Source organism: Phoca vitulina, unplaced genomic scaffold (genome assembly GCF_004348235.1).
Source record: "Phoca vitulina isolate PV1807 unplaced genomic scaffold, GSC_HSeal_1.0 scaffold33, whole genome shotgun sequence".
Classification (NCBI taxonomy): Eukaryota; Metazoa; Chordata; class Mammalia; order Carnivora; family Phocidae; genus Phoca; species Phoca vitulina.
Genome location: NW_022589736.1, coordinates 3,557,306 through 3,570,198, shown reverse-complemented (window position 1 = coordinate 3,570,198; position 12,893 = coordinate 3,557,306). Strand labels below are relative to the sequence as shown.

The 12,893-nt window shown below is 38.8% G+C and overlaps 1 protein-coding gene across 2 annotated transcripts in view; it reads left to right on the top strand.

Annotated features, from left to right (window-relative positions):
• Positions 1–12,893, top strand: part of LARP4B (La ribonucleoprotein 4B) — an 87,784-nt gene that overhangs the window by 18,756 nt on the left and 56,135 nt on the right. For both annotated transcript variants that reach the window (XM_032425546.1, XM_032425547.1), the window contains exons 2-3: positions 6,531–6,665; positions 7,262–7,321. In XM_032425546.1, the coding sequence (XP_032281437.1) occupies positions 6,585–6,665; positions 7,262–7,321 (141 nt within the window). In that variant the 5' untranslated portion in view covers positions 6,531–6,584. The remainder of the gene's footprint in view (positions 1–6,530; positions 6,666–7,261; positions 7,322–12,893) is intronic.

Sequence of the window (12,893 nt, the reverse complement as noted above, 5' to 3'; positions counted from 1 at the left end):
TGTTCAGGAGAATGATATCTTTGATTGTTTTAGAAATTACCAAATTCTCAAACTATGATTCTATCATTGTTATTCGCAGATCCACTGAAGTAAGCCAAGCACATGTATGAAAATAAGGACCTTAACCTCTAATAGTTTACTGTTTGAGTTATTTCCACTTTCTGGCTGTTATGTTGCTGTGAATATTCACTTACAAGTTTTGGTGATGATATGTGGTTTCTGTCCTCTTGGGTATGTACCTAGGTATGGGATTGCTGGGTCATATGATAACTTTGTGTTCAACATCTGGAACTGTTTACCAGAGTGGCTGTGCCATCTTACATTCCCACCAGCACTGTATTAAGAGCCCAGTTCTTTAGTCCTTGCCAACACTTGTTATTTGTGTGTTTGATTATATCCATTCCAATGAGTTTGAAGTGGTATTTCATGTTTTGATTTGCATTTCCCTAATGACTAATGATGTTGAGCATCTTTTCATGTACTTATTGGCCATTTGTATGTTTTTGGGAAAATGTCAGTTCAGACTCTTTGCCAGTTTTTTTTACTTATTTTCTCTTATAATTGAGTTTTAAGAACACACTCTTCTCTTTCTCTGTATATATACACATATCCTTTATGAAGTATGTAATTTGCAAATATTTTTTTCCATTCTCTTGGGTTATCTTTTCACTTTGTTGGTGGTGTGCTTTAAAGCCCAAAAGTTTTTTATTTTGATAAAGACCAATTTATTTTTTTTTCTGTTGCTTGTGGTTTTGGTGTCCTGTCTAAGAAGATATTGCCTGATCCAGGCTCACGATTTACTCCTATGTTTTCTTCTGAGCTTTGTAGTTCTAGCTCTTACATGTAGGTGGGGGTTTTTGTTTTTTGGTTTTTTTTTTTTTTGAGTTTATTTTACTCTTTAGTAATCTCTATACCCAGCGTGGGGCTCAAACTCACAACCCTGCGATCAAGAGTTACACGCTCCACCCACTGAACCAGGCAGGTGCCCCATATTTAGGTGTTTGATCCATTTTGAATTAATTTTTATAAATAGAGTGATATAGAGGTCCACCTTCATTCTTTTGCATGTAGATACCCAGTTTTTCTAGCACCATTTGTTGAAAAGAGTTTTCTTTCCCCATCAAATGGTCTTGGTACCAATTTGAAAATTAACTGGCCATAAATGTGAGGGTTTATTTCTGGGCTCTCAATTCTGTCTGTTGATCTGTAGGTCTCTCCTTATGCCAGTACCCACTATCTTAATTGCTATGGTTTTGTAGTAAGTTTTGAAATTAGGAAGTGTGAGTCTTCCAACTTTGTCCTTTGCAAGATTATTTGGCTATTCTGGGTCCCTTGCATTTCCATAGGAATTTTAGAATCAGCTCATCAATTTCTGCAGAAAAGGCAGGGGAGATTTTGATAGGGATTGCATTGACTCTGTAGACGTGGGGAGTGTTGTCGTCAGAATACCATGTCTTCCCATCCGTGAACATAGGGTGTCTCCTCTCCATGAACACCAGGCATCTGTACATCAGGACTAGTTTTGTCTCCTGTTGGTGGTTCTCAAACATTGTGGTCTTGGGGCCTCTTTGCACTTTGAAACATTATTGAGGATCTTTAAGAACTTTAGTTTATAGGACTTATCTGTGTATTTGTATTAAAAATTAAGACTCAAATTTAAAAAGAAATTTTTCTTTGGCAATAATAACAAAGCCATTACATGTAATATAAATAACATTGGTTATGAAAAGGTAACAATCTTTTCCAAAACAAAAAATAATTTAATGAGGAGAATGGCATTGTTTTATATTTTTATAAATCTCTTCAATGTCTAATAGACTTTCAGGTGAATTCTCTGTTTCTGCATTTGATCTGTTAGTGATACATTATTTTGGTTGAAGGATGAGAAGGAAATCTGACCTTACACAAATACATAGTTTGAAAAGTGAGGAGTGTTTAAATAGTCTTTTCATATAACCTTGGCCATTCTTCTCTGTAACTGCACCAGTCCTAGTCAGATTTTTCTTTTTACTTTTCATTGTGGGAGTTTTTAACCACAGAAGTAGAGAGGGTGGGTGGTGGAGCAGCCCTCTGTGTGCCCGTCATCTGGCTTCAGCTGCCAGCCACTTGCTGCATTCTTGTGTTTTTGTTTCTTCTCTTAAATTTACCAAAAAAAAAAAAAAAAAATTGTTAGCATATTTTAAAGCAAATTCTGGGTATGTAATGTCATCTGTCTTTTAGTTTATATGTCTCCCAGATAAGACCTTTAAACAGACGCAGCACCTGGATTGCGCCCAATGGAATTAATAATCATTCTATAATATCCTTTATTACCTAGGCAACAGTCAATTTTTCCTGTCAAAAATGTCATTCTAAAGTTAATTTATTTCAATCCAGATACAGTTCTCACATAAAGTTATTTTGGTTAAAACTTTTGTATTTTGTGGCAATAAAAATCTCTCCCATTTTCCCATGTCTTCAGTTTGCTGCAGAAATGAGGTCATCTGTCTATCTAGAATGCCCCACATTTTGGGTTTAGCTAATGGCTTTGTGTTGGTGTGATTTAACATGTATTGCCCCAGAATTTCCTTTAAACTGGGAGCCCAATCTAGAGGTTTGATTAGCTACAGGTTCTTTTTTTGGCAAGAATACTTGATAAACAGTGCTCTTTCCTCACATCAAGAAGAATATAACACCTAGTTCCACTTTTTTGATGGGGATTGAAAAGTCGCTTTAGTGTCCATCTGATCCAACCATTATGAAGTTCTCCATCAGCTCTCCACCAGGCTTTAGCAGACATCAGTGGTTATTGCTTTGTTATTTCATTAGATGTTGCAGATAGTTTGATTTTCTAATTTGGTCTTTCACTGTTTATTAATTGTGGCTCCTGTATAGAGAGCAGCTTGCCCTGACCAGCTACTTGGTTATGCAGCAGTAGTCATCCAGGAAAGGCACACTAATGACTGTTTGCCTTTAGAAATCTTTGGAAAAGTGAGTTGGTGTCCTGAGAACCCCCAGAGGTGACCAGTGTGGTGTGTGGATCCTAACGAGTTTGTTACCCGTTGGTTCTTTATAAGCTCTGCGCGTTGCTTATCTGTGGCCGCGAGAGCCCTGCCCTTCCTTTTCTGTTGCTTCTGTGCTGCCACCGCAGGCGAGCTCACTGACGCCCTCGCTTTCATGGCGAGGTGGCCCGGGTTTGTGTGACAGAAGCAGTAACCAGCACTCTTGGAAGTGCCCAGAAAAGAGGAGCAAAGACTGAGGACTTGTCACAGCTTGAAGAAGTGACCGCTGAATGCCATGGGAGGTCGTAGATGGGACCCCCGAGACCTTAATGAATGTTTCGTTATGAAACAGACATTTCTGGTATATGGGGAAAGGATTCTGTAGGAACAGCTCTGAGAGAACCATGCTCTCCCAAGTGTTTAATAAGATTGATTAAACTTTTAGGTGTAGCTTTGTCCGGCTAGCATAGAGACCACAGGAAAAGAGGGAGGGCCCTTTGACTTCATCTCTTTGCCTTTTCACATTGAGAGATGAAATCAAATCAGGGAAATAAGCCCTTTTGTTCAGCTCAGGAAGGCTTTGTGAAGGCTGCCTCTGAACACTATCAGGTTTTCAAACTCCTAGGTCTTACGCTGGCAAATGCTTTGTTTTGGTGATAAATTCCTCTCATCCCTCCCCCCACCCCTTGCATATTTCTCTTTAAAACCTAGAGACCTGCTCTTTGGCCGTTCCTGGAAGCAGTAGTTTAAATGGTGTAAGTCTCAGGGTGGTTTTGGTCTCTCGAATGAGTAATGAAAAGGTGGTTTTGTTATTTATTGAACTGTTGTCAGTGTTGCATCATCGTACTCTGTCCTTATTTTAGATTCAGACATTTGATAAAGTCTGATTTTAATGCTCTGTACTTTTTGTGCTGCTTAAACGAGGTGGAGATCAGTAAGCCCTCTTTCCAGGTGTAGGACTTTTGAAAAACAGTTCATGTTAGGTCAGTCATTAAGAGGTCGTGTGGTGTGACGTCAGGATTACTTGTTTGTGCATAGGAGGCCTGGGACAGACCAGGCCTGCCGTGTCTGTTGTACTAGGACACTGCCATGCTGCCTTTTTTAACCTTTTGTCATGGAACGTTTCAAGCATGCATGAGTAGACTGGATCGAATCCTGAACCCCCATACATACCCCTCTTCCAAGGGGAACAAATACAAACTCCTACGTCTCTACCCCATATACTATTTTGAGGAAAATTCCAGACGTCGTCTTATTGCCCCTGTAAATTATTTCAATATGCAATTCTATAAGGCCTCTTTTTTTAATAATTAAATATAACCACAGCATCATTCTCACATCTTAGAAAATACAGTAATTCTTTGATACCATCAATAATCCCATCGGTACTGCTTCCCTGATTGTTGTTTGTTTGAATCAAATAAAGCCATACAAACCAAGTAAAGCCATGGTTTGGCCAGTATGTGCATCTTGTGTCCTGTGGTGTCGAGGAAGCCAGGCTGCTTGTCCAGATATTCCGCACCCCTGTGATCCGCAGTGCTCCTGTTTGCTCTAAGTTTGTAATAAGACCACATCCTGGGTTGTGGATATTGTTTGTTTGTTTGTTTTGCAAGACCACTTCCTGGCCTTGCTGCTGGTTCTATCAGGAGGCACAGAATCACTGACTGAAAAAAATATAGGTAGTAGTTGTAATAAAGGATTCTTACAGTTGAATTTTTCCCCCTTTTGGCTATCTTACCTTGTTTTTAACCAAACATTGTTTTTCTTTGAGAATCTTACAAATCTAGAAGTTCATAGTGGTAAAAGTGTCTATAACACCTTCTGTGACTTGTCGGTCTAGTTAGCATCCCATGACTTCATTTTCTGGATTTGGTGTTTGGGGAGAGTCGATATCCATTTGTTTGTTTCTCTCTGTCTCTCTCTCTCCCCCACTCCCTCCCTCCCTCCCTTTCTTTGTTTTATTTATTTATTTGAGAGAGAGAACCAAGTGGTGGGGGGGAGTGAAGGGGGAGGGAGAAGCAGGGAACCCGGGATCATGACCTGAGCTGAAGGCAGACATTTCAGCAACTGAGCCACTCAGGTGCCCCTCGATGTCTGTTTCTGTGATAGTTTCACATATTGCAAACTTGTACAGTTTTAACACCTGATACTCATCCTGTGTTTTGGAAGACATTGACCTCTGTGAAACTGATTTTGTTTTCAAGGGTTTCTTCTAGCAGTTTATATTGCCAAACCTGTCAAACAGCACGGAAGTGATTTTGTGCTTTTGTGGCTGATGATAGAGTTGACTGTTGGATGAGATTACCTTTGATCATCAGATTATTTCATTAACAAGGGTTTTGGGAATTTATCCTAAGCAGGTTACTGAGAGTAGGGAGCACATCGTAGAAACTAAAAACCTGCATGGTTACCTTGTGAGACAGAAATAGCTAGCTTTTAAATCTCTGTATCTGGCATGTGGATGCTGTGTTTTCAGAAGAGCCTGAGAGGTACCTGGATTAAAGCCAGTCCTAGTGGTGCTGTGAGGCAGCTCAGCTTGCTGCAGAAAGAGGGAAACACCAGAGGTCAGCCCCGGATGTCTGGGAACCCTGGTTCTCATGCTGATCATACGAAATCATGAATATTGTTGTCTCTCATGAACAAGAGTTATTATTTACGCTTTTTGGGAAAATCAAATGAGATCTCTTGTTTGAAGTTCAGTCTCTTAACTGTTGAGCTGAGCCAATGCTTTGGAAAGCCTGCTTTGCAGCACTGGTCCTGCTGTCTTGAGGTGGTTTTCGGTTTGTGTGGGTCAGGATTTTGAAGGGATTCCTTTTTAACTAATTACTGTTTATTTCTCTTTAAAACTATTGTCTTGGAACAAAATGAAATTAATGGGTCCAGTCAAAACGATATATATAAATTTGAGATTCATCAAATCACAGATTGGAGTTCTATTAATTTTATAATCTTCTGTTTTCTGGGCATGAGTGGGTCTGTATGTGTTAGCACATGATTTCTAGTCTTAGTATATTCTTGGGTTAGTACAAAGGTGTAAATTATGGGCAAATTCCTTTTTTTTTTTTTTAAGATTTTATTAAGACAGAGAGAGAGAACGAGCAGTGGGGAGAGGGAGAAGGAGGCTCCCCGCTGAGCAGGGACCACCGACGTGGGGCTCGATCCCAGTACCCTGATATCATGACCTGAGCCGAAGGCAGACGCTTAACCGACTGAGCCACCCAGGCGCCCCTATGGGTAGATTTCTTTAAACTACTTAGACTGCAGGGGCGCCTGGGTGGCTCAGTCAGTTGGGCAGCTGGCTCTTGATGTCTCCTGGGCTCTTGATCTCAGGTTCATGAGTTCAAGCCCTGTGTTGGGCTCCATGCTGGGAGTGGAGCCCAAATTAAAAATAAATAAGTAAATAAATAAATAAGCTATTTAGACTCCAGAGGGATAAACACATGTTCTGGAAAACCTGAGAATTTTAAGACTTCCTAGTAACTTAATTTTAAGAATCCATTGTATTTTGTACTTCAGGTTACTGATGTATTGTCTTTTGTTGTTTTACAGCATTCTACGGTTGCCATTCAGCTTCTCCCAGTGCAGCCACAAAGTAAACAGCTCATGACTTCTGATCAGGACACTAAGGTCGTGGCTGAACCGCAGGGCCAGCGAGTCCAGGAAGGGAAAGACAGCGCTCATCTGGTGAGTGTGGGTCGAGGCCAGAATTGGCCTGGTGCCTCACTCTCTTCTTCTGATCACAGATGCTGTGTTGGATTTATTAAGTAAATCAAAGTAGTAACTCTGGCATATCTTACAACCTAAATATAGGTGTTACATTCTGAGTAAGTTTATGGGTAGCTTACTAGTAAGAGGAAGCTGTCAGTAGTAGGGGAGAGAAAAAACATATCTCTAGACACTTAAAAGCTTTTGGAGTTTAGATCACCAAGAAAAATGCGGCGATTTATAAATACTGTAATAACATTACACCTTGTTGTACTGGTATGTATTTAAAGAATTAACTAGGATTGTAAAATTTTTTGACTGCTTTTAAGATTTTTACCCTATCAAGCAAAGCAGATTTTTATTAATTTTCCCCATTGAAACTACAAGGAATTTTGCTTATGGTGGTCAGAATTTTATAATATTTTAGGTTTCAAGGCTCCTACATCGTTCTGAATATTGTTTGTCATGTAAAAATGTGTTTTTCTCAGTGGGTTTTGTTTTTGGTAAATTACTGTGGTTTGAAAATGCTACTTTACATTGTAATGATGGTGTGTTTGATGTTTTCAATTTTACAGATGAATGGTCCCATATCTCAAACCACTTCTCAGACAAGCTCCATCCCAGCTTTGAGTCAGGTAATTCACTTGCAGATCCGTCACAGCTGAGGCTCACACTGCCTTACAACAAATATTTATTGTAACAAAATTAGAAAATGTTGAGGTTTCCAACTAAGGGGGGTGATGGAGGGGGGAGAGCCCCACGTGGGGTGTAAGTGTTCAGTACTGTGTGTCCTCTGACCTCTGTGTGCTGCATGTATGGTTCTACAGACGGGGTGTGCCATGTGTTCATTCAGTGTCAAATACTCATCACAGTGTTCTTAATGGTCCACTGGTAATCTGTTGATTGTATATGATTAGCTCTACATTTTGAAAGCCTGTGCTTTAAAGTACACAAGTCATAGTAAACTTTTACTAAGAAAATTGGTTTCACATTTTGGCTGTGGTTAATGAAAGAAAAAGGAAATGGAGATGCGTTGGTTTTTAACTCTGTCTTTGGCTTATGTGCATATGCATATGTCAGGTGCATTTGGAGCCACTCCACACTTAGCTTGGCAGTCTTCTAAGTGATCTTACAAACCTGGCACAATTTAAAAAATAAAAGAAAAACTCCTAAAGTAATCTTAACAAAATTTATGGTAAATTTCCCCTAAATTGCAAGTAGTTCATATAGAAATTGAAGGAGGGATTGGATTGCTGCTCCTCTTTTAATAAGGTAGAATTTTTAAAAATGAAAAATTCCCTCCAAACTATTGTTATTTCATTGCTGTTATTATATATGGACGGTTTTTTTGTATATTGTATTTTACATTGATTTTTTAAATGAATTTTATAATATTTTAAGTAATTTAAGATCCAAATATAAGACCTTTAGTAATCTAAGAGGGAAATTATACAGAAATCATTAAAAAAAAAAATTTTTTTTAGGACCAATCTTCTTCCTCCCCATGGTTGATTTACAGTCCAACATAATATTCAGACATCTTTTTAAAACTTATTGCAGGGAGGGGCACCTGGGTGGCTCAGTAGTTAAGCGTCTGCCTTCGGCTCAGGTCATGATCCCAGGTCCTGGGATCGAGCCCCACGTCGGGCTCCCTGCTTGGCGAGAAGCCTGCTTCTCCCTCTCCACTCCCCCTGCTTGTGTTCCTGCTCTTACTATCTCTTTCTCTGTCAAATAAATAAATAAAATCTTCAAAAAAAAAAAAAAACTTATTGCAGGGATAGAAACTAGATTTTGGATTCTTTGTTTTTTTGGGTTTTTTTTGTTTTTTTGGCCTGTATTACTTTATTTCTAAGTATTGAGGTAAGACCTATCTAGAAAAGAATTGAAACACTCGAGCCAGAATTCAGGACTTCTATACAGAAATAATTTGCAACTAGTACTGCCTACACATGCTTTGTCACTTTTAAGAGTTAACGTCCTATAATAGACCCTGTGTGGCAAGTTTTTGGTTCGGCCTTGATCTTTAGGACCCCTGGTGTCCCTCAGGCACATCCCATCTCTGATGTGAGGTTTTGTAAAATGTGGCTCTACTATTTGCCAGTGTTAACAGGGTGTTGCACACTTAGGTTTTCATAAGATCATTACATACTAAAGCTGGAAGGTGCCCTGAGAGACATCTGGGCTTATAGTGTGTGTGTGTCCTTTAACAAAGCTTTATTTACAACAAACTTGAGCATCTTTACAGAAAATGAAAGAATACACACATTTTTATGTAGTTGTAATCAACATACATATATTTCACCTCATCTTTTCCCATGCAGCATGATTTCATCTATGTATCTCCTTGTCCTTGCCATTGTGGTATTTTCTTTATGTTGTAGTGCTGTCGTTCTTTAGTCATTTGGTTTGGGGGCATTTATATTGTTATTTCTTTCCTGCTACTATAAATGGCATTGCTCTGAATATCTTTCTAGCTGGCATCATTCATGGTGTGCCTGAGCATAAGGGTGTGGTCGTTGGTTTAGTGGCTGCACGTGTTTCGATGGCTGAGTGAGCCTGTCTAGCAGGCTGATTCAGGAAGTAGTCTCTCGAAGGTTCAGTCTTTCCCCCTGAGCTGGATATGGTGTGAGTAGAATTACCATAGTGATGCCCAAATAAATGTCTGAATAATTCAGGAGCAGCCTTGCATTTATCCAGTGGTAATATTAATCATATTTATTATACAGCTCCCTCCGCCCCTACCCCCCCCCCCCAAAAAAACCCTACTGACTAGTAACTCTTTACAACCCTAGCCAATCAGTGAGCATCAAAAAATTGATCTTTAGCTAGAGGAGGCTAAGACCCAGAGAGGCTTAAGTAATTTCCCCAAGGTTACTTAACTACAGAGTGGCAGAACCATGATTTGGACCCAGGCAACCTGGCTTCCGAGTCCAAACTCAAGATGAGATACCTCCTCTTTGGTATCTGTTATTTCATTTAAAAAAAGAAACAAGTAGAAAATAATACCCCAAACAAAAACCTATTTGAATTGTCTCTGAGTGGATGAAATTCATTTGGGATAAAGCTGGAGGATTTTAGGTGGGGAATAGCATGACTTACATTTTAGGAAGATTATTTTGGCCTCAGTATGTTTTTATACATAATAGATTGTAGTGAGCAAAGAAAGCAAATAGAATACTATTAAGGAATGAAGGTTAGAAGTGATGATGGTGAATCAGAGTAGGAATGAATGGATTTCAAATTATTTTGGAGGTGGGTTTAACCACACCAAGTTGTGGATTGAATATAGAGGTTGGGGTGAGGGAAAGATAAATCAGGGATAGTTGAACAACTTGATGGATAGTGGTTTCATTTATTATGAGATGGAAAAAAATTGGAGAGGTAAAGATTTGTGGAGGGGAAATCTACCTGGTAGAAATTCAGGCAGGCAGTGAAGTGGGCAGGTGGGGCCAGTTGGACCTTAGTGGAGGGGTTGGAGCCTGAGATGTTTGAAGTTTGAAGTAAACAAATAGATGTTTTATTATTTATTATTATATAAATTTATTATATGGAAAAGACCATTAAAACTATTGTACATATGGATTAGGGGTATATAATTGAAAAGTAATTGAGTTATTACTTGGAATAAAATCAACTATAATCCTTTTTTTTCCTCTATAATTTTTTGCTTATCTTGGACAGATTTTATGTCCTGCAAGGGCATTCTTGGCTATAACTTTTCTTTTCATTGATTCATCCTTTTCTAATCACCTGTATTACTCCTTAGATATTTGATTAAAATTTATTTAAGAAATTATGTTCTATATTATTTATGTTTCAAATGTCTTAGTTTTCTCTCAGGAGTTTTAAGACCTATAAGGGCAGGAAACCGTGTAATGTACTTCATTGATACTTCTTTGCAAGGCATACTTTACCTAAATTGAAAAATTTCATTGTCAGCATGGCATAATTGATAGTTTAGTTAGTTGTTTATTCTAAAAATTTATCTTTATCTAATCGTATGTCTGGTTACCATAGGAATTACATATAACATCCAGAAGTTGTAACTGCCTAATTTAAATTGATCCTACTTAACCTTAATAGCACACAAAAACTGTACTCCCTGTAAAATTCTCCCCCTCCTTTGTGTTACTGGAGTCACAAATTTACATCTTTATTACTATATGCCCAATAACATAGATTTATAATTATTTTTAAGCATTTGCCTTTTAAATTTGTAGAAAATAAAAAGTGGAGCAGTAAATCAAAACAGCAATAATAGTTTTTGTAATTGTCCATGCATTCACCTTTATCAGAGAGCTTTATGTCTTCATACAGCTTCGAATTACTGTGTCATGTTTTTTCATTTCAACCTGAAGGACTCCTTTAGCCTTTCTTTCAGGGCAGACCTGGTGTTAACAAACTATTTCAACTTTTGTTTATTTGGGAATGTTTTAATTTCTTCTTCAGTTTTGAAGGACAGTTTTGCTGGATAAGGAATTCTCATTGGACGGTTTTTTCTTTCAGTGCTTTAAATATATCAGCCCCTGCCTTCTTAGCCTGTAATGTTTCTAATGATAAACTGGCTGATATTCTTATTGAAGAGCTCTTGTACCTGACAAGTAGCTTTTTTCTTGCTGCTTTCAAGATGGTTTTTTAGCAGTTTGATTGTAATGTGTCTTGGTATGGGTCTCTTTGTGTTTATCCTACGTGAAGTTTATTGAGATTGTGGATTTGTAAATTTATGTATTCATCATGATTGGGAAGTTTTTGGCCACTATTTCTTCAAATATTCTCTCTTGCCCTTCCCCTGCTGGGACTCCCACGTTGAGTGTGTTGGTCCATATGGGACATAGATGGTGTCCACTCACTTTAGGCTCCACTCACTTTTCTGTTTATTTTTTTTACTCCTCTAGATAATTTCATTTGTCCCCTGTTCAAATTTGCTGATTCTTCTGCCTATCCAAGTCTGCTGTTGAACTCCTCTAGTGAATTTTTCAATTCAGTAACTGTACTGTTGTTCAGCTCCAGAATATTTCTTTTTGGTTCTTTTTATAAATATCTATCTCTTTGTTGGTATTCTCAATTTGTTCATATATCGTTTTACTGATTAACGTTAGTTCCTTGTCCATGTTTTTCCTTTGTTCTTTGAGCATATTTAAAAATGTTTTGTTTTTGTTTTTTTTTTTAAAGATTTTATTTATTTATTCATGAGAGACAGAGAGAGAGAGAGGCAGAGGGAGAAGCAGGCTCCCAAGGAGCAGAGAGCCCGATGCGGGACTCGATCCCAGGACCCTGGGATCATGACCTGAGCCGAAGGCAGACGCTTAACCATCTGAGCCACCCAGGCGCCCTAAAAATGTTGTTTTAAAGTCCTTGTGGAATAAGTCCCATGTCTGCGCTTTCTCAGGGATAGTGAATTTTGTTCCTTTGAATGAGTCATGTTTTCCTGTTTCTTTGTATGCCTTGTGATTTTTGTTGTTGTTGTTGTTGCTGAGAACTGGGCATTTGATTTTATTTATAATGTGTATAATGTCTTACTGTTTTGAGACTTTGCCAAGTTATTTTTGTGAAGACTGTTCCTCGTCGTATGTATGTGTTCATTGAAGGCCTCTGTTCCTTTAGCTTGTGTTCAGCTAATACTTTGACAGAGATTTCTGTTAATGCCATGAACTGAAACAGACAGTCCAGACCCCCTCCTCCCTGAAGAAAACAGGAGAGAGAATACAGCTACCCTTCCCAGTCTTCATAGACTGACTCTGTTCTGAGACAGACCCTCCCTGATTAGCTCAGCTTGCTTAGAGACTAGGGGATCACCCCAGGGTGAAAGCCTAAGGCCTTCTCAGGACTGTTTTGAGCATCTGTCTTGCCTGGATGTGGCTTTCGGAATTTCCCATATACATGGCTGCTTTTGATTGCCCTGATTTCCCAAAGAGTTTCACCCTAGCTTTTGTGGGCTTCAGATGGTTCTTTTTTTATTTTAAACTTTCAATTTTTTTTTTTTTTTTTTTTTTTTTTTTTAAAGATCTTATTTATGTGAGAGAGAGAGAGCACGAGTGAGAGTGCAAGGATGAGCAGGGGGAGAGGTGGAGGGAGAGAGAGAGAAGCAGACTCCCTGCTGAGCAGGGAGCCGGACTCAATTCAGGACCCTGGGATCATGACCTGAGCTGAAGGCAGACGCTTAACCGACTGAGCCACCCAGGCATCCCTTTTGATTGTTTTCTTGAT